The 21,453-nt window shown below is 51.3% G+C and overlaps 1 protein-coding gene across 5 annotated transcripts in view; it reads left to right on the top strand.

Moving 5' to 3' along the window:
• The window catches only part of ADCY10 (adenylate cyclase 10), a 69,405-nt gene that overhangs the window by 44,605 nt on the left and 3,347 nt on the right, over nt 1–21,453 (top strand). For 4 of the 5 annotated variants that reach the window (XM_032318042.1, XM_032318046.1, XM_032318043.1 and 1 more), the window contains 11 exons: nt 7,190–7,259; nt 7,518–7,749; nt 9,544–9,651; nt 9,958–10,133; nt 13,140–13,296; nt 16,253–16,457; nt 16,536–16,632; nt 17,526–17,641; nt 18,409–18,526; nt 19,631–19,771; nt 20,137–20,332. In XM_032318042.1, the coding sequence (XP_032173933.1) occupies nt 7,190–7,259; nt 7,518–7,749; nt 9,544–9,651; nt 9,958–10,133; nt 13,140–13,296; nt 16,253–16,457; nt 16,536–16,632; nt 17,526–17,641; nt 18,409–18,526; nt 19,631–19,771; nt 20,137–20,332 (1,616 nt within the window). The remainder of the gene's footprint in view (nt 1–7,189; nt 7,260–7,517; nt 7,750–9,543; nt 9,652–9,957; nt 10,134–13,139; nt 13,297–16,252; nt 16,458–16,535; nt 16,633–17,525; nt 17,642–18,408; nt 18,527–19,630; nt 19,772–20,136; nt 20,333–21,453) is intronic. The other variant, XM_032318044.1, reaches the window with a different exon arrangement.

Here is a 21,453-nt window from a genome sequence, read left to right as displayed (position 1 = left end):
AAGTAGAGGATAAGGACAGGATTCTTATATTTTATGGATATTAAAAATTAGGAAGAAATGTATCTAAAGTGCCTTGTACATAGTAGGTACAAAAATAATTTTTAAAAAGATTTTAATTATTTATTTGAGAGAGTGAGAGAGCCAGAGAGAGAAGGTGAGTTGGGGGCAGAGCAGAGGGAGAGGGAGAGGGAGAAGCAGGCTCCCCGCTGATCAGGGAGCTCCGTCCCAGGACCCCAGGATCATGACCTGAGCCAAGGCGGATGCTTAACCAACTGAGCCACCCAGGCGCCCCCCGCAAAATAAATATTTATTCTCACTCATTCTTTATTTCACATGCATTCTCCTTTGATCTTCATGTTAACCTTTCAAGGTGGAAGGCTCTTGTTACTTTATACATGAGAAAACTGAGGTTCTGGAAGATTCAATAGCTTGTCCAGTGCCACAGAATGAGTGATAGACTATTCAGTCGCAGGTCAGTCTCATTCCCAAGCTCATGCTGTGCCCAGTACACCTGAGCTTCCCAAAGTGCAGGGTGGGACCTTTGGGCAAGGCTGGCAGGGGAGATTGGAAGAGGTTTCTGGATGCGGCCGTCCATGGAGTCGGAGAGTAAAGAAGACGACGCCGTCTCCGTCCTCGATCAGGAGGAAAGCAGCTTTGCACTGTGGCACAAGTCTAGTGTTGACCTGGAACCAGCACTTGCTCACCTCCCTTTTCAAAAAAGAGAAGTCAGACTTCAGGTTCTGATCCCTAGAGTCCAGATTCTCCCGGGTCGGATGAGAGAAAAAGCCAGCCTGGAGCCCTTTTAAGTACTTCTTGGGAGTATGAGAAGAGCCCTAGATGTTGGAACGGAAGACTCAAGAAAGTAACAACTTCTAAGGACTTGAGGACCGAGACAGGGCAGACCCTACAACAAACAAAGCAGGCGCCCAGAGGGTGGGCTATGAGGGCTGACAAGGGCACATGGGCAGATCCAAGAAGCTTCAGGGATGGTCCCAGCACAGAGCCATGTTCAAGGAAGCAGAGCAAGTGCCAGTAGGAGAGAGTTGACTGAGGGAGATAAGAGCCAGGGGACGCAAGGGGCAGCCTGGGGGGCTCAGCTGGTTAAGTGTCCGACTCTTGATCTCAGCCCGGGTCTCGGTCTCAGGGTTATGAGCTCAAACCCTGTGTTGGGCTCTATGCTGGGTGTGGTCCCTACCAAGTGAATGGATGAATGAATGAGGAAGGAAGATTCCAGTGAGTCTCTCCATGTATGTCTTTATATATATATATTTTGGTGGCAATGTTGGGGGAGATATAATTGCAATTGATTTTTGTTTAAGATTTATTTATTTTAGAGCAGAGGGAAGGGCTAAGGGAGAGAATCCTAGGCAGACTCCCTGCCGAGAGTGGAGCCCGACACGGGGCTCGACCCCACAACCTTGAGATCATGACCTCAGTCAGAATCAAGGGTCCGACGCCCAACCGACTGAGCCACCAGCCGCGCCCACAGTTGGTTTTAAGCAGGCTGGCGAGGGCTGTCAAAGAAAGCAACTTCAGGTAATCTTGGATTCTCCAATATGCCTTAGCGGTTTCACTCGGGTGCTTCTGTGCCCTCCTGTGACTCTGAGTAATGTCTGTGCTTTTGTCCGCTCCTCTGCCTGCCTGAGGCCAAAGCTCTACTATTTCTCTTGTCAGAACTTTCCACCTGTTTAAAAGGCTATCAACTAGACATCTTTAAAATTTTTCCTAAAAGTTTTACAATAGAAACAATAATGCCAAGCCCCAGTACCCCACACACTTTGAGTACTTCTCAGGGGCCAACATCTTAACTTAGTTGTTCTTTCTGGTCATCGCCCCCACGGACGAAAGGATGTGTTCATGCAGTTAAACAAAACAAAACAAATTCTGGCATTATCTGTTTTCTTCTTAATTTGGTGAACAGATACAGCATGCCAGGGGGAGAACACCCCCCGTCACACTACTCCTCGGGACCAGCACCGTTGATGACCATTGTTAGATAAATCATTAAGGAGACCATGTAAATGCTATTCATTCCAGAACCAAGTAATATACTGCAAATGGAGTTCTTAATGAAAGTCCATTTTCCTTGAGTTTCTAGGATAATTTTTTTTTGCAATGTCTTCTTTATAATATCCTGTCTTGGTTGGATACTCTGTCCATTACCCCTGAACCTTGTGACTGTAGGTAACACTAGTAAAGGACATAGAGTTGACCTTTGAGCAACACAGGTGTGGACTGTACAGATTCACTTATATGCAGATCTTTTTCAATAAATACAGTAGAGTACTATGAATGTATTTTCTCTTATGATTTTCTCAGTAACATTTTCTTTCTTCTAGCTTGTTTTATTGTAAGGCGAGAATATATAATACATAAAACATTGAAAATACGGGTTAATTAACTTCATGTTATCAATAAGGCTTCTGGTCAACATCAGGCTGTTAAGTAAAGTTTTGGGAGAGTCAAAGGTTATATGTGAATTTTCCAGTGCTGGGGGCGCAGGGGTCGGGCGTCCCTAAGCCTCTGTGCTGTTCAAGAGTCAGCTGTCATCAGAAGAGGTTCAAAGACCATAGAAATAGATTAGGTAGTGAGGAAGTTGATTCTCTTTTCAATTCTCTCTTTCCTCAAGTCCTTCTTAAGTTATTTTCTTGAGTCTTGATCCCCAAAGATCTGCCCTTCAACGCCCTCCACCCACTTCATCAGAGACCACTCCTCTCACGCCTTCGCCTTCTGAACAGGGAGTGAAACCCCACCGACAGTTTGTTTACTCATTCAGCAAATCCTGAGGTCCTGCTCTGTGCCAGTCCCGGTGCAGCCCGGGGATACATCAGTGACAAAAGAGCATTCACTCGATTGTGGAGAAGCAATGGAGGAAAAAACATAATAAGTAAGAAATCTACAGTATGTTGCGGGAGGTAAAACCCACTGCAGGGAAGAAAACTGGAAAGAATGTCCGGTAGGGTAAGGGAGACGAGGAACGCAGAGTCATTAGGGGAGCACTGAGAGTGAGATTCCTAGACAGACAGAGGAAGTGGCGATGGCCAGGGAGGGGCATCCGGGCAGAGAGGACAGCCCCGGCAATGACCTCGGACAGGAACGGATCCCTTCCTTTCTACACATTGTGGGTTTATGGCTTTTAGGATTGTTTTATTCTCATTTCGGTGGGGTAACATGTCCTGGACCCAGCAGTACTAGAGATAAACAAAGGAGTTCAGTCGGTCACCTTGAACCTGAGTCTCATTTCCAGGTGTTTGAAACCATGAGATGAGCAAGTGGTGTCTCTGCTTGTCTCCTCGCTTCTGAGCACCTACAAGCGTGTTGTATATATTCTTTCTTCTGCGTTTTATAGATCCCCTTTGAAGTAGGGAACTTTTAAACAGTAGACCCTTCATAAATGAAGAAGTTGAGAACTAAAAATAGTGTGATTCACCCACGGGTAAAGGACAGAATGACAAAAGCATGTCTGTACGCCCAGCTTTGTTTCCTTTTCTAGCCAATACTGCTGGTCTCCGCGTCCCATTCTGTCACTATTACAGTTTGGAACATAAAAAAATAGAGACATTGGGGGCACCTGCGTGGCTCAGTGAGTGAGACGGTGCCTTCATCTCAGGTCATGATCCCAGAGTGCTGGGATCAATGCCCATGGTTCCCTGTTTGGGGGGAAGTCTGCTGTTTCCTCTCAGCTTCCCCCTCTGCCCCCACTTGTGTTCCTTCTTTTGCTCTCTCTCTGTCAAATAAATAAATAAAACCTTTTTTTTTTTTTAAGATTTGTTTATTTACTTATTTGACAGAGAGGTCACAAGTAGGCACAGAGGCAGGCAGAGAGAGAGGGAAGCAGGCTTCCTGCTGAGCAGAGAGCCCGATGCGGGACTCGATCCCAGGACCCTGAGATCATGACCTGAGCCAGAGGCAGAGGCTTAACCCACTGAGCCACCCAGACACCACTGATCTTTAAAATAAAAAAAAAAAAAAAAAAATATATATATATATATATATATATATATATATATACAGATGTTGAAGGAGAAATAGCATTTCATTTTTCTTATTGATTTAAAAAAAAAAAGTGTATTATAGGGGCGCCTGGGTGGCTCAGTGGGTTAAGCCTCTGCCTTCGGCTCAGGTCATGATCTCAGGGTCCTGGGATCGAGCCCCGCATCGGGCTCTCTTCTTGGCAGGGAACCTGCTTCCCCCCTCCCCTCTCTCTGTCTACTTGTAATCTCTGTCTGTCAAATACATAAATAAAATCTTAAAAAAAAAGTGTATTATATTCTGCAAATATTTACTGAGCATCTACTATGTGCTGGGCAGTGATCTAGGTGCCAGAGATATAGTACTGAAAATGATAGACATGTGTCTATTCTCATATATTAGAATTTTCATGAAGGTTGGTGATAGATGTGATAGACAATAAACAGATTAATTAAGAAAACCATAAAAGAACATTATAGGCCTTGATAAATAGTCTGACTTCTATTTTAAGGGGGTTGGAAGACTTTGGAGATTTATTAATTAGAATTAGTATTGGCTACATGTGACAAGGACCCAGCTAGAGTGGCTTTAATTTATTTACTGTTAAATTTATTTCTCTCTCATGTAAAATGTTTTGTCTGATCATTGGGACTAATGTGAAGGCTTCATCATCATCAGAAACTCTTGGTCTGAAAATGGCTGCTGGAATTCCAACCATCATGTTTACATTTAACACTAGAAGAAGAGAAACCAAAATAAATAAATAAATTTTTTAAAAATTAAGAAAAGAAAAGAAAAAGAAAGAAAGGGATGCCCCCCTTCCCTTTTAAGGGATCGTCTCGAAATCCTATGCAGAACTTAGTCGCACGACTATATCTAGTTGCAAGGGAGGCTGGAAAACGTAGCTGCCCTGAGTGAAACTGAATTTTATTTGTAAGGAGAAAAAGGACGATAGAATTGAGAGAGCGGACCAACAATCTCTGGCATGGAAATCTGAGTCATGTTTTTAAAAACACATCCTGTCTTCTCTGTAGAGAACAGATACAGAGATGGGACCGGGAGGTCGGTCAGTGTTTCACGCTTGTCCAGATAAAGTTTGGTGGTGGACTGGGGTGGTGCTAGAGTAAAGACAGAAGAAGATGGATTCAGGTATGTTTTGAGGGAAAGTCAACAGGACTTATGATGGGCTGAATGTGATGAGGGAAAGAAAGAATCCAAAACAGCGCCTAGGTTTTTTGCCATTAAGAAAACCAATATATGGCTCTGATGCTTAGTAAGATCAGAGTACAGGTTGAAAGAGAGGTCCACGAGTTCTGCTTGGATCATGTTAATTTTTAAATGCCTGTTAGCCGTTCAAGCAGCCATTGCCAAAGAGGCATTTGGGTACATGAATCTGTAGTTAAGGGTGGAGGTCAGGCTCAGAGATTAAACCGCTGGCAGTCGTGGGCATGTGACTGGAATTCATTGTCATGGGCAGAGGAGGCCACCAGGGAAAACTGCGGATGGAGAAGGGAGCCCAGGACCAGAGGGAGGCTCCCCAGCCCTGGGGATGTTGATAGAGGAGTAGGAGCCAGCACAGTGGGCGGCCGATGACTAAAGCGACCAAACAACCAAGAGAATGGCTGTGAGAAAACCTGGTGAAAAGAGGGAGCAGTAGATTGTGTTGGGTGCTTGCTCAGAGGTGTGGTAACACATGGACAAACGCGGACTTTGGATCTGGCAACGTGGTAGCCACAGGCAACCTTTACAGGACCAATTTCAGAAGAGTAGAAGGAAAAGGCATCATTCAATTTATTCCGCATCTCGTCACTGGGAATACACTAGCTGGCAGTCTGGGGGGAGAGGTGGGCAATTATTCCCACACAGTGTGACAGTAGGACCATGACGGAGCTCTGCACAGGGCACAGGGGAGTCGGGGCCCTAAATCCATGGGGACGAGGGCACAGAAGGCTTTCAAAAGAAGATGAGAACTGGATGCTTAAACTGCCTGTTTAGAAATCGAAAGATCGGTGGAGTAATGCGTTGGCCTTGGAGCTGGGAGACCTCGATTCCAGTCCTATCGCCATCCCTGACAGGCAGTCTGAGACAGTCCCTTCCCCTGCCCAGGGCTCTTCCTTCCCTCTGCATGGGGAAGATCCGACCTTCCTCGTTTGTTTCTGTTTTAAGATCATTAGGGAATTTTCTAACCTCTTGGAGTCTGGAGAGACGGAAGGTTTTGAGTTCAAAGCTCTCTGCCCTTTAGGTAGCCTTTGAAGTATGTACTTAATCTTTCTCCACTGGAATCAGACCCTTTATTCACAGTTGTAGTTGCTGCAGGGTAAATTAGGATAATGTTAGCATCTATAACCAGCCCCAACACTGCAGTGGTTTAACACTCTCGGAGCCACCGCAGGTCCCTCTGACATGGGCCGTTTTGCACAAACATCGTTTTGAATTAAAAGCCACCCAGATCCAGCAGATTCAGAGAAAGCTCTTCCCCTGCCCCTCCACGGCCTGCTTTACCAGCAAGACAGAGTTTCAAACAGGGATTCCTCCTGACCTAAGACGCCTCCCTGCATAAGAAGACGCCCTTTGTTTCCAAACATCTCCTCTCACCTTCTTGCTAATGGTCTTCCCTCGCTTTGTATCCTCAGGACACCCCCTGGCCCCCGACCCCTTGTCCTTGGCTCTTGTAAGCTTTATGTCTCCTCCCTGTCTTTGGAATTTCCATGTCTGCATGGGTTCCCCTTAATGACATCAATTAAATTTGATTCCCCTGTTAATCTGTTTCACGTCAGTCTGACTTAGTTCAGCTAGAAGGACCCTGAGGGGCAGAGGAAGTTCTTCCGTCCTCCGCAATGACACAAGAGAATCGTTTTCCTCCTGCACACGTAATGATCCAGTGAAAGTTCTGACAAGCGGTCTTGAACACAGTAAATCAGGGGCACAAGCTGCTTCCATTCTGTCCTTTTGTCGTCCCTGAGATACTCACAATTATTTGCTCTCTGGCAGAAGGAAAGAGTGGAGGCGGTACCAGGCCATCTCCGCTCACAGGCGCCACACAGCACGCCTGACAGAATTCCATCCTAGACGATCGCGAGGGCTCCCCTGCGGCGTCTGTGTGGGCAGCCTGCGCTGTGTCAGGAGAGGGGCAGCGAGAGTCGGTGGTGGACCCGACATTTCTCCCACAGGGAACACGTCGTGACGCACACGACTCATTTCTTTGTTTATTTTCTAGCTGAAGAAGAGATCACCTTTTCCAAAATAGAGACTCCTAAGAAATCGGAGATATTTTCTGAAAATCTCAGGTACAGGCATACGTAATTGCTTAGGCATAAACATTTGTCATTCAGCACAGAATACTGTTAAAATCTTCTGTCTGGTCAGTTCTTTTCGGCCTCTTTGGTGCGAGTGGGGACATGTCGGGGTGTGTGCATGGTGAGTTTGGTCGATGGCATCTATGTCAGGGTTACCTTGTTCTTTTATTAGTTTTTAAAGATATTTTCACATCGAAAGCGAAGCGTGGCTACCACTTATTCCTCCTACTTACTTCTGCATTTGGACAGTCCTGAAGAAATAAGAGAAAAGATCTTGAGTTTCTTTGATGTCATCATAACAAAAATGAAGATGCCTGAAGAAGACATCATTCCTCTGGAGTCATGCCAGTGTGAGGAGATCGTAGAGATGGTCATCATGCCTCTGGCCCACCATTTTCTGGCTTTGGGAGAAAACAACAAAGCCTTATATTACTTCCTAGAAATTACATCTGCTTATCTCATCTTGGGTGACAATTACATGGTAAGGTGTTCCCCCCTCGCCAGCCCCCCACCCTGCCTTTGAGACAGTTCAGAGACCACAGCACCTGAAGGGCAGCTCTAGGGTTCTCCTGTCGCACTTCATGTTCTTGACACCTGCTGGCTCCCCTTTCCTCTGAAAATCGAACCCTGAGAAGGGAAATGACCTGAGATTGAGAGATGAAAGCAGAAATTGCAGCGAGCATCACACACTGTTTAGAAGAAACGTGCCAGGAACTGTCTACCTCGATGGGAAGGGGGTAGACGTCCTATCTCATCCCCAAAATGTATCGATGCTGCCGTTTCAGCAGAGGCTTCCTCAGTAATGTCCCGTGGCACCGACCTTCTTTCTTTCCTAAACACCTGTGAGCACAAACACCTATAGGTCTTTGGATGAGCACAGATCTGGTTTTTGTCTTGTGGTCCCCAAAGGAGCTCACCCACTTTGGTCCTCGTGTCATTTGTGCTATATTATCATGCATTTCCTTTAGATCCCCAAAACACTAGTGTTCCCCGGGATAATTGTAAATAATATTCCAGGGCAATGTGTCCTTAGAAATGTGGGGGTTCAATGTATAATGAAATAAGAATTCATTCTTAAGTAAGTTGGGAAGCACTGAGCTGAATACCTACATAGGTTTCTTTCCTGCAAATATTTCGTGGACTTAATATGCTAAGACATGTGTAATCGTCTAGAGGATCTGGGTAGTTCTGTGTTTCTCCAACATACTTGACCGGAGACCACTTTCCGTAGCGCAGCTAGCTAGACTGGCCTTGCATGATCTCACTGTAGGAAACGCCCCCAGCCTTGTTCCATCTGACCCCCATTTCTGAGTAGACAGGCCTGCGGTTCCTGTCTACACCGGTGGTCTCTTCCATATTTACAACCACAGCAGCCTAATCGACCCTCATACCTTAGATTTTTATGAAATTTTAAAATTAAACCATTAAAAATGTTGGTAAGCCCTAGCTCTCTCAAATTTATGTTAAAGATGAAAGTCATCCACGCATATGAGGTATCACTATGCGTATTAATTTATGTACATATACACACTCAGAGACATATGGACAAGGGGATATGGTCAGTGAGTCCCAAGAATAGAAGGTTTAAGTGGCCCCGAGGACCGACTTGCGAAGCGCCCCCTCAGTCAGCAGGGAGTGGGGATGGCCAGGAAGACAGAGAAGGGAAGCAGAGCCCCGTGCAGGTCACCCGGAATGTGCCATTTGCATCCTGTCTCCCATCAGAAATAATCTAGTAGGTTCGGGTCAACTCACATTCCCTCTTCTGCCTCTCTCTCCCACCTTGGACTATGTGACAGTTGAGGATATCACCTTCCCTTATTTTACTCTTCAAATCTGACCTTGCCTTGGTGCTCACGTGTACTAAGGCCGTCCTGTCTAACCACGTCCGAGTAAGTCATAAATGAGGTAGGCAGAGTTGCTCAGGGCCTTGCTAACTTGTTCCAGAAGTGGAGATCAGCTTCTCATAGACGTGGGGACACCATGGGGGGCAGGGCACACATTGCTGGAATTAGGGGCCATCGGGGGTGGAGTTACTCAGAGGAGGAAATTGCCCTGGCTCCATCCCCTGGAGCGAGTGATCCGGTGGCCAGGATCTTCAGCAGGGGCTTGACCCACCCAGGGCTGCCTCCAGCCGGGAGGCCCAGCTCCGGAGCCGGGGCTGGGGGCGGAAGGGGTCCTGCCACGGCAGCCGCTCTTGCTTATTCGGTCGAGGCCGGGCGGACCCCTGTGGCCGGACCCCCGCTGAACGGACGCTCGTGCCCCTCCGCCGCTGCAGGCGCACCTGTACTTGAAGGAGGGAGAGCGGTTGCTGAAAATGCTCAAGGACGACACATCCTGGAGTCACACTTTTGAGGCCGCGGCCTTTTACAGCCTCAAAGGTCAGGTAAGACGCCGCGACACACACGGTCCCGTGTCGGCGGTCCCAGGGGCGGTCGACACACGGTCCCGTGTCGGCGGTCCCAGGGGCGGTCGACAGAAGCAGCAGAAGCCCTCCCTGCCCTTCCTCCAGCCGCCCTCCAGCCACTGGCCCCGGGCGGACCGACGGCAGAACCTCAGGTCTGGCTGCTCCGGCCTGCGGCCTCGCTCGCCGGCAGCTCCTCCTCGTCTTCATGGGGGACATCGTCACGAAAGTTCTCCAACAAGCTCCAGCCGTGGACGTGAACGCCGTCCCGCTCCCTTCTCCCCGTAGGTCTGTTTCAACATGGGCCAGATGGTGCTTGCCAAGAAGATGCTGCGCAAGGCCCTGAGGCTCCTCAACAGGGTCTTCCCCTACAACTTAATCTCCCTGTTTCTTCACACCCACGTGGAGAAAAACAGACACTTCTACTACGCGGATCAGCAGGCCCAAGAGAGCTCGCCTCCAGGGTAAGGGACTGAGCTGGGACGAGCTCGAGGTCTCAGTCCCCAGGAGAGAGACTTGCACACACGCCACCAGCCCCCAAAGCCTGGGCCTCTAATGGGTGCGGGAAGGCCTGGCGGCCGTGCCCTGAGGCTCTCTGGTGCCCGGGGGGGCCAGTCAGGGAGTGAGGGGCTCCCAGGCAAGGTGGCGTTGCCCCAATCACGTCCCAGCAGCTTTTGTGAAGGGGAAGGCAGGGAGCCCCTCGCAAGCCGAGCGCCGGCGCCCTGCCCCGGTGAGTCCCTTCCATCCCTCCAACGCGCCATGTTTCCCGGAAGCCGGGGGCACCGAGGAAGCTGCTCCTCAGGGGCCTCAGTCTCAGGCCCTTTTCCAGCCGGGGGTGCAGACACCACACGGGGCGTCGTCCCTGCCCAGACTGCAGTAGAAGGTCCCAAAGACCTTGGCCAGAGGACAGACCTCCCACCCATGTACGGATTTGGAGGCGGATGTGGGGATGTGAGGGGCGTAGCCATCGGTCAAGATTAAACCGGCAAGATTTATACTTCTCAATGGATGTAAATTGTACCTATAAAAAACGATAAACAATTAAAATGGCGGGGGAGGGAGGGACCCTGTGTGGCTCAGTCACTTAAGCATCTGACCCTTGATCTCAGCTCAGGCCTCGATCTCAGCGTGTGAGTTCAGGTCCTGGGTTCGGAGTCGTTGAAGCCGGGTGTTCCGTGCACGTAGTTCATGATATTTTTCTGCTTTACTGTGTGTATGTTTGGAATGTCCCACAACAAAAGCGTTTGGATGTATTCCGCCTATCCATTCGGCGCCAAGGGGAATGCCACCTCGCTGGGCATCTGCAGGGCTGACAGAGGACACCTCTCTGGCGCTGAGAGAGGCTGGAGCAATATCCCTCCAGGTTCTGCCTGAGATGCAAACATCTATTTCTAGGAGCTCGTTGCTACGCACCCCTCCGAGCCCACTGCCTTCCCCCAGAAGTGCTCCCTGATGCGTGGGGGAGCCTGGAGTGGAAATGAGCTCCTTTGCAGGTTAGGGACAGGCTCCTGGGAACGGTGGCCCCGTCTCAGGAGACACCAGTAGGGAGGGGCTGGGAGAGTTCAGCAGAGATCTCTCTAAGAGGTAGGAGGGAATCAGAGTTTGGGTCACTGGTGGATTGTGTGATCAAGCACAGCCTGCTTGCCGAGTTCACGTCGAAGGTCAGAGGAGATTTTTTTTTTAAGACAGAAAAGATGAGTGTGCGTGAGGGGGAGGCCGGAGGGAGAAGGAGAAGGAGAGAGTCTTTTTTTAAAAAAGATTTTATTTATTTTTAGAGAGAGAAAGATCACAAGTAGGCAGAGCGGCGGGGGTGGGGGCGGTGGGGGGGGCAGCAGGCTCCCCGCTGAGCAGAGAGCCTGAGGCGGGGCTCGACCTCAGGACCCTGAGATCATGACCTGAGCCGAAGGCAGAGGCAGCTTAACCCCCTCTTAAGCAGGAGCCATGCTCAGCACGGGGCCCAGCCGAGTGCGGGGCCTGATCCCACGCTCTCAGGATCACTGCCTGAGCTGAAACCAGGAGCCCGAGTATTTTTTAGGATGCATACATGTCACACAAATATTTTGATCACATGCACTCTCAACAAATCATTGATTGTTTTGAAATGCAAATTTAACTGGGCATCTCCCATGTTCATTCCCGAAATCTGGCCCTGGTCCTTAACAGTCCTGTTTGTCACAGGAGTAAGAAGTTCCCTGCATGAGGTAAAGGGGGGGGTGCTGGGAGGAGGAAACCGCAGAGCGGTGGGCTTGCAACACCAGCCAGTCAAAGGGCTCTGATCTCAAAACGAGGACAAGAAGCAATGTTAGTGTCGGTTTCTGTGGCCCTCATGACTGTCTTACACTGTGAGGGATTCTACCTTGTTTCCTGGGAGGCTTTAAAAAATAATTTGCATAACAGATTCAATGTCATTAATTCCTAAATTCTGGGCTTTGTTAACTCACTAATGTTGCAGCCAGCTCGCTTATCATAAAGGTAAGGTTCGCGTTTCGATCCCCGAGAAGGGACTGTTGGCTCCACCACCGGGCGAACGGCTTGTTGAAGCCGACTGGGACCCCACACGCTGTGCGCAGGCGCTCCTGCGTCCCCCCTTGCACACCCTCCGGCACAGGCGGTTCCCTGCCTCCCGTGACGTGCCTTCATCCACTCGGGTGTTGTAGAGGAACGCCGCGGACTGGCTGGCTTCTAATGAGCAGAACCGTATTGCTCCCGTCTGAGGTCAGAGACCCAAACGCAGGGCGTCGTCAGAGAAGGGCCTCTTCAGGTCACAGACGTTTTTATCTTCATATGGTGGGAAGGGGCTGGGGAGCTCTGGGGTCTCTTTTATAAGAGCCCAGCCCCCTTCGTGAGGGCTCTACCCTCATGACCTAATCCCCTTCCAAAGGGCTACCTCCTGTTACCCTCACTTTGGGGGTTAGGACTCAACGTATGAATTCAGGTCATGGCAGAATGCGACTGTGAAAAATATTCATTTCCTTCGTTGAGCGCTGAGGCCCAGCTCCCAGCAGTGATCTCACTGGAGGACAGGACGCCCTGGAGTGGCCAGGCTGAAGGGGACAGAGCCCTGCCACTTCTGGCTGTGTGACTGTGGGTTAGTCGTTTAACTGTCGGAGTCTCAGTTGCTTGCGTAAAATGGGGTTATTTCTCCTTTGCTTCTAGGCTTGTTCTCAGAATCCAATGGGATGAATTATATAAATTTGCTTCTAAGATAACTTCATTTAAGTAGCGATGACCTGACAAGGGACAGGTGACTTGCATAAATTATCTTAATCGATCCTCACAAAGTCGGTACTTCGCCCCGATTCGTGGGGGACCATGTGCAAAATGCAGGTGCCTGGGCTTCTCCAGCTCGTCCCGGAGGTGGGACTCGCGCTCCCCCCGGCTTACACCTCCCAGCCAGGAGCGAGTTCCCTTCCAGCACGCGGGCGACGACACCTTCTTTCTCGGTCCCATGTGTCTGTTTTCTCTCACAGGAAGAGGAGGCTGGCGCAGCTCTACAGGCAGACGGCCTGCTTCTCCTTGCTCTGGCAGATCTACAGCTTAAATTATTTTTTCCACCACAAGTATTACAGCCACCTGGCAGCTATGATGCAAGTGAACACGGCCCTGGAGACTCAAGATGACTTCCAGGTAGAGTGTTTTTGTAGCGGCTTTTTACATTTCTGCATCTCATTTAGAGGGAAACTCTTCAAGATCACGGAGGTTCCAAAGGACACTTACACGTTAAAGAAGACCTACAAGATACCACAGGCCTTGCCGTTGTCAACCCGAGGTTGTTTTCCCCCACTAGCAAGGCATTCACGGTAAGACAGTTGGGAGATTTCTGGAAGAATGTCACACGTGTCCCCCCCAGGAGTCAGGGAGGAAGAGGCCGCAGGTGACCGCTCACGCTTGGTCTTCGGCCAGTCCTTCTGCTCCTCAGCCCAAAGACAGTGAAAGGCAGAGACGCCCTCGAGGAGCTGGACAGGACCACCCTCCGAAGATTTTCTGTGGTGGTTTTGGGCCGGCACTGTGCTTTCCACACACGGCAATGCCCTGAAACCCTGAAAGTAGCGGGGACTGGGTCGTGCCCTCCCTGGAATGGTCTCTGGAGCCCCAGGCAGAACTACGAGTCCACACTGTTGGGGAGGAGGAAGCTCCTCTACTCTTCAGGGCCCTTCTACCTGGACCAAGAGTCAGCTGACGTGAGATTAACAGGAGAAAGTCAAGTGTTATAGCGTCTGTGGGGGGATCCACAGAGACAAGAACTTCCAAAGACGAGGAGGCAACCCGAGGCCTCTAGGAGCTAGGGAGAGGGGTTGGGGCTTGAGGGGACAAAAGGGAGGACTGTCAGCAGGAAGGTGCAAGGGTGTTACCCTGTTGTGCAGAGGAACTGCTTAACAGAAGAGGGATCTGTTAGTCGCTCTCTTCCTAGTGAAGCGGCCAGTCGAGAGACAGGTAACGAACCCATACTTGAAACTAGTGTAACACCAGATGTTAATTTTATTTCAGCTTAAAAAATAAATCAATTTGTTTAAGCCTTAAAAAATAAGCTTTTCTTGAATGTGCTGGGTTTTGATGGCCCGTCTGGGAGCAACCGGCCCTTGGCCCCGACAAAATGATAAACTGGGAAGTCTTTAGCTAGACGTGGAAAACAGGAGACAAAACAAGATCACAAAACTAAAGCCATTTCATCTAAAGATTGATCGGGTCCCTTTAGAAAAAAGCACATCATGTCTGGGTTTCTTGTGGGGCAGTGATTTCCTCTGGGAGTGACTGATGATCAGGAATTGAGGGAAATGGCCGAGGGCACTCTAAAGGGTGGAGGGACTTGGCTTCCTAGCCATAAGTCTGTCCCCAGCACTAGGGCCGTCCCGTACCCCGGGATACAGAAATGTTTACAAAGCCCGTCAGAACAGCCTCTGCCCATTCTCCTCCGGTGGCTCCCCAGGCGACTAAACCCAGCCGTATTAGACCTCCTTCCGGCTCCTCAAACATCCAGCTCAGTCCCCTTGTAGGATCTTTGCTGCGGACATTTCCTTTGCCTACAGTGCCCATCCCCTGACCTTTACCAGGCTCTGTGCTGATCAGCCTGCGGTCACCTCCTCCATAGGCCTTTCTGGGCCCACCTGGCCCCCTGACTCTCCAGCCCCTCCCTCCGTTTTCGTAGCTCTTATTGCCGGCTGACATTATCTGGTCGGCGCCCTTGTTGGTGCGTCTCCTGCGTCCACTACTGGCCTGCCATGTCCGTGCGAGCAGGGTCCTCGTCTGTTACCTTTTCTATGTCCTGAGCTTCAGTAACAACGTCTGGCACATAGTGGGGTCTCCACAAACGTTCAGTGAATGAAATCCTTTCATCCCCCTCCCCACTGGGGCTGTCTCTTAAGAACACGGTGGCGCTGGGGGACAGGAGACTGCGATGGGAAAGCCAGAACTGGAAAGTGAATCCAAGGAGGCTCGTTAACAAATATGCCTGTGGCGGAAGGCAGAGCAGCCTGGCAAGTGGTCACCTGGGTGCTCAGAAGCAGATGAGACACTCACTGTTGGAACCAGAAGGGACCAGAATGAGCCCCCAGAGAGCAATTTCCGGAACTTCCCCTCCCCGCGGTGTGACCGCTGCCAAGCCACATAACCTCCGAGCTTCCTACTTTCTCCAAGAAGTAAAGCAGTTGGACTCTATGCTCTGGGTCCAAATCCAAGGGGTCCCGGGCTCCGGTACAGCGGTGGACATGTCATCGTCCTGGCCGTCCGCTCCTGGCCCACAGCTTCCGGCTGCCCGTCCCCTCTGGCAGCCCGGCCGCAAACACAGCCCAGACCAGGAGCACAGAACCCCTCCGACGGGCTTTGTGGCTGCACAGGTGCCCGCAGTACTGTCTGTAACACAGAGTGTGTGACTTGAAGAATTCTGGGAAAGAAGCCCCTTGTCCTAAATTCCTCTCCACGGACGGCCCTTACTGCGAGCCCTTCGTCTATCAGAACCTTCTTGAGCAGGAGCAGCCTCCTCCTCACCCGCACCAAGCTTTCATACCCTGGAGCAACTCGACTGCTTAAAATCATCGTTCACGGAGCAGCGGACTTCCGGGGAGGTCTCTCGATTCCGTTCCAACCACGCTTTCCTCTTTCTGAAAGCAAACAAGCCAAACCCCCTTTTCTTGTTTATTAAATAACAGGAGGAGACGTCCTTGCTATAAAAAGTAAACATCACAGAGATGAAGAAGGTGAAGAGTAAAGTCCCCCTTGTCCCTCAGATTCCTCCCCCAGAGGCGTACCGCACCCTGGAGCGAACCCTGCCCAGCTCTTTGCTCTGCGGTCGGTCGTACAGTCACATAGAGAAGTCGCTGCTTTCATTGTTCACAAAATTAACATCCTTATATTTGGCTTAAGGACTCTGTGGGAGCCCTTGAGCGTGTCCTGAATCGTCCACTAAACAGGCAGCAGAGACCCAGGCGGATGTCTGTCCCCCAGCCCGAGCCTCGCCCAAAGGACCGGCTCCGTCCTCAAGCTTAGTAAACATGTGTCCACGGGCCAGCCCTGGGCAGCGACCCTGGGCTTCCTGCCGCGGTTCGCCTCAGTGTCGCCCTCCTCTGCCCTGCCGCTGCCATTTCAGATCATCAAGGCCTACCTGGACTACGCGCTGCATCACCAGCTGGCCGGCTACCAGGGCGTGTGGTTCAAACAAGAACTCATGGCCATGGAGCAGATCTTCAACCTCCCCCTGAAAGGCGTGGGCATCGAAATCGTGTCCTATGTGGCCGATACGCTGGGCTACACCAAGCTTCTAATGGGTCACTTGGACTTGGCCATTGACTTAGGTAAGGTTTGTCGGGCGAGAAGGGGCAGGCGGGATACAGGTAACACCCTGGGGTACACCGGAACGGTTTCCTTCCCAGGCTCTCGAGCCCACAAGATGTGGGCACTGCTGCGGAACCCCAACAGACATTACATAGTCCTCTGCTGGCTCAGCAAATCTCTCTTCTTGAAAAGCAGGTATGCAGGGGCACCTGGGGGCTCCGTGGGTTAAGCCTCTGCCTTCGGCTCGAGTCATGATCCCCGGGTCCTGGGATTGAGCCCGGCATTGGGCTCCCTGCTCGGCGGAAAGCCTGCTTCTCCCTCTCCCACTGCCCCCACCCACTCCCCCACCTGTGTTCCCTCTCTCACTGCATCTCTCTCTGTCAAATAAAATCTTAAAAAAAATAAAAGAAAGAAAGAAAAGAAAAGCAGGTATTTAGCTGAAAGCATTTTTCAGAACTAGAGGGAGGAAGCCATGGTCATTGAGCTCCCTGGGCTCGCTTTACCCTGGCCATTGGGTGGCAAAGGACCAGGGTTTACAGTAAGATGCAACGGACGCTCCTAGTCCTTGGGATTCCTGTTCTTTGCACAGCGTTCTTTTTTTTTTTTTCTTTTTAAGATGTTATTATTCTTTAAAGTACTCTCTACATCCAACGTGGGCTCAAACTTACAACTCCGAGATCAAGAGTCGCAGACTCCTCTGACCGAGCTGGTCAGGCGCCCCCGCACATATGACGTCCCCAGTCTGTCTGCTCTGGCCAGTGACTGCAGGAGGGTCCGTCAGCCATGCTGCTGTGGGGATCAGGCTTTCTCTGGAGGGAAAGGGCAGAGCCTCACAGGGAAGGCAAATGCTCAGAGAAGAGCACCAGGGCCAGAAGCTCCAGCTGACATGGCCTGACTCTGGTTGCCCTGATACAAAGGTCTGGGACAACAGTTTAAGCAAAGAGCCCATCTGAGATTTGGGGGTGGGTCTGAAATCTGCGTTGGGGCCATGTGGGCCTGGAGTCGTGGGCACCATGGAAGCAAGGCCGGCAGTCTGCTCCGTGCTGTCCTCCAGCACCTCCTGGCCTCACCTCCTTCCTCTGCCGCAGAAACAAGCAACTGATCCAGGTGCTGGGGTGGCTGTGGGACCTCTCGGTAACAGAGGAGCACATCTTCAGCAAGGCATTCTTCTACTTTGTCTGCCTGGACATCATGCTTTATTCCGGTACATGTGGCTTGGGGATGTGCAGGGAAGCGGGAGGCGGTGGGTGGGCCGTGGGGTGCGGCCGTGGTCAGGGCTGGGGTCTCGAGACCACTGGGCTTCGGGCTGGAAAGACCTCCAGGCCTGGGAAGGGCAGAGCGTGGTGGGAGAGCTGAGGAGCCATCTGGGAGGTCGGGGAGGACAGTTCAGTCCCGAGGACACAAACCGTGGGTGTGAGCTGCCCGTTGAAGGGTGAGACCAACCTCGCCCCAGTGCAGGGACCGACAGTGTCTTCTGTGCGCCTTTTCTACAGGACTTGGTAGTAGGACATGCTAAAGACTTCGTGCTTTAGGACAAAGGGCAGGAGGGCTCATGGGTCCGGGCACTGGTAGCTTTGCAGGTTTGGAAAAGAAGCTCCACAGTGAACTGCGGGGAGCCAAGCTGGCATTCGGTCCCCACCATGGGATTCTGGGAAGGGATACAGATGCTGCGGCCAAGCGGGGAGGCAAGGGTGGGGAGACGGCAGGCCCCGGGCCGCACTCAGGCCAACTCCAGCAGGGCTGCCGGGGGACGGCTGGCTCAGACCGCACTGCCGCCTGGGCTCGCTTGGGAGCTGGGCCTCTGGGCAGTGTGGTCTCGAGCTTGTGGCCTGCCACAGGGCCCTCTCGATTCATAAAGTAAACAGAGGTTGTGGGCTCTCCCCACAGGCAGGAAGTTCCCCTGGGGGCTCTAGGCTACAGCAGGACCACCCCATCCCACCACCAGAGCTCTTCTGCTTCTCTCTTCTTTAGGGTTTGTTTATAAGACGTTTGAAGAATGTTTGGAATTCATACGCCAGAACGAAGACAACAGAATCCTCAAGTTCCAGAGCGGCATCCTCCTGGGTCTCTACTCCTCCGTGGCTATCTGGTAACGGGGGTCGCCTATCACCGAAGTCCCGAATTTGAACAGGTTGAACCCTGAAGAAGACTTCTAGGAGATTAAAAAAGAAAAGAAAAAGAATTTACAATTTATACGTGAGCTAGATTGAAGGTGGCAGCGTGGGCTCCCACTGGAAGGGGCCTTGGAGGTCCCCTAGTTCATCACCCCCCAGGCAAGGCCCCCTGGGCTGTGTTCAGTGCAACAGGTGTGGTGAGGAGAGAGGAAGAAGCCTTGCTTCTCGGAGGGTCTGGGGCTTGAGGAAGATGCCTAACAGCACCATTTGCCCCACCGAGATGGAGTGACGCGGGCCGCTGTCTGCAGTGGGGTGGGCATCCTAGTTCTGAACCCCAGCATCAGACCTGCCCACTCCTCAGCAGGCAGCTCTGGAAGGCCGCCGTCCTGCCACAGTGAGACAGGCCTCTGGCCCCCACGTGGCAAAGAGATGCTGCATGACGCTCCCGGTGGGCTGCCCTGCCTCTCGGGACAGAGAGGGCCAGGTCCTCGGCTACCCCGCCCAGCTCAGGTCCCACTGTCACCGACCACCCGTCCCTCCGGACCCTGGAGCAGTGAGGGAAGCAGGGGAGGACAGGTCGCGGGGCTCCCACGCACGGAAGGCAACGGCGGGAGGGGAAGCAGCACCCTTGGTGACCCATTAACCCACCGAGCCTGGGGCTTCACGCCTTTAACGCGTCAAGGTTTTCCCTGAGGAAAGCTGCAGCTACCGTCCTAGCTTCAAGGAAGCAGATCAGCAGCAAGGTTCCAGAACGTTCTTGGACGTCCTCCCCAGCGATTCCCCACGTCGCCCCGTCCACTTCCTGTCTCCTCCACACTTTCCTCTAGTCCAGTCTGTCAGCGTCGTGCTGAGACTACCTGGCAGCAGGGGGCATTCCTAGGCAAAGTGTCCCACACCAGAGCCGTTCCCAGATTGAGGAGAACGCAGTTACAAACTCCCTGGGGAAATCAAACTCTAAAACTTAACTACCCTTCCAGGTCCAAAGAGTCAAGACAGCTTGCCCATGTGCGTGAACAGTCAAGGAATCTAAGGTCCAAAACTCATCCTAATTTTTATTCTGCTCTATCTCCTCTCCACAGCTGTGGCCTAGGCCAGGGCTTGTCCACTTCAGTGGGCACAGCTGGTTCACACTCGACCACACGGCGTCCTGCCCCCTCCCCCGTGTGTCATTCAGCAGGTGTGGCTGGGACCTGCGAGCCTGCCTTTCTAAAGAACATCAGGTGACACTGGTGACCCCAGTCTGTGGCCCCCACTTGGAGCAGCACTGGCCTAGGCCACCTCTCTCCGGACTTGGAGCAGTGTCTAAGTTCTGGGTTTATAGCCCCAAGCGTCCGACTGCCTTTGCTTTAAAACAGCCCAAAGAGTTAAATGACTGGTTGCTAATGTTAGCTGAGTGTCTGAGGACCCTGTTTGCTTCAAACCGCTCTAACCCTGCCAGGCGTCCCAGCCCACGGTCCCCCTGGGGAGCGCACGGCCGGCTGCCCGGCCCAGGTCCTGGGAGCTGGACTTGCCGGGAGAGCCGGGTCAGAACCGCAGCCCATTCCGAGCGCCCCCGGGTTCACGTGCTCATTCTGTGCTGCCACAGGTATGCCCGGCTGCAGGACTGGGACAGCTTCCACGAGTTTTCCAGCAGAGCTAAAAACCTGGTGCCCAGAAGAACGCCCACCGCGCTCTACTACGAAGGGATCAGTAGGTACATGGAGGGGGAAGTCCTCTACCTTCAGAAGCAGATCGAGGGTCAGTCTGAGAATGCCCAGGACAGCGGGGTCGAGCTGCTCAAGGTGAGTCCAGGCTGAGCCGCGCCTTAAGTGGACTCTGTCTAACTCCTTGTGATAATTCTTGTTTCGGATTCTAGAACTTACATGTTTATAGTACGAATTTTTAAGGTAACCCCTCCCCTCCGAATCGGAAGAAAACACCAATTGGCCACAACCTTACTACCCAGAGATAACCGCTTTTGATCTATCGAGACAGCGCTGTTGAGGTTTTTTTCTGTGTGTGCACACACGCACGTTTCCATTTTTATAAAACGTGCAATCAAAATAAATTGTGAATGGTTTCCTGTCAGTACATTGTTTTCTACAGCACGAGTTAAAGGGAAGCATAGTGTTTTCTCTTATAGATAAAATCTCAAAGATCTTGTTAAACACTATGCCAAACTGTTCTGGGACAGAAATTTTTTCGTAGCATTTTCCTGCTGCTCCTGTGATAGACATCTTGTTAGGTAAGTCTTTGCACGTGCAAGTTTAAAATATTCAGTTGATCCTGAATGTGTCTTTTAAGTGAACTTCTTAAAAAAAAACAAACTCGTAAAGTGAGTTTTCAAACGCTTCAGTCAGTGTAAGCATCAGAACGTGCGTATCTTCCACTCACTGGCAAAACTGCGCTGAGTGCAAAAATACACATGTAATTAGAACAGCCAGCTGACAGGTAGTAACCAGCAGGTGCAGATGTGGGAGTGCGACCGGGGAGGTTACACCTAGTGCCCACCTTTGGGTTTCCAGCCTGGACAGGGCAAGCCCTCCAAGGGAGTGAGAAGCTGAATCTCTGCGTGGGCTTGACCCTTACCTGCCTTGTTCTCTTAAACACCGAGCACAGGTGTAGCTGGTCCCCATTGCCAGGTCCCCAGTTACCACAAACCTAACAGCTTAAATAACACAAATTAGGGGTGCCTGGGTGACTCAGCGGGTTAAGCATCTGCCTTCAGCTCAGGTCATGATCTCAGGGTCCTGGGAACGAGCCCCACATGGTGCTTTCTGCTCAGCAGGGAGCCTGCTTCCCTTCCTCTCTGCCTGCCTCTCTGCCTACTTGTGATCTCTCTCTCTCTGTCAAATAAATAAATAAAATATCTTAAGAAACTACAAAAATTTATCTATAAAGATGTTGATCTCAGGTTGATAAC

This window comes from Mustela erminea, chromosome 17 (assembly GCF_009829155.1).
Source record: "Mustela erminea isolate mMusErm1 chromosome 17, mMusErm1.Pri, whole genome shotgun sequence".
NCBI classification, from domain to species: domain Eukaryota; kingdom Metazoa; phylum Chordata; class Mammalia; order Carnivora; family Mustelidae; genus Mustela; species Mustela erminea.
Note: the sequence above shows the minus strand (reverse complement) of the source record. Positions and strands in the feature narration are given on the sequence as shown.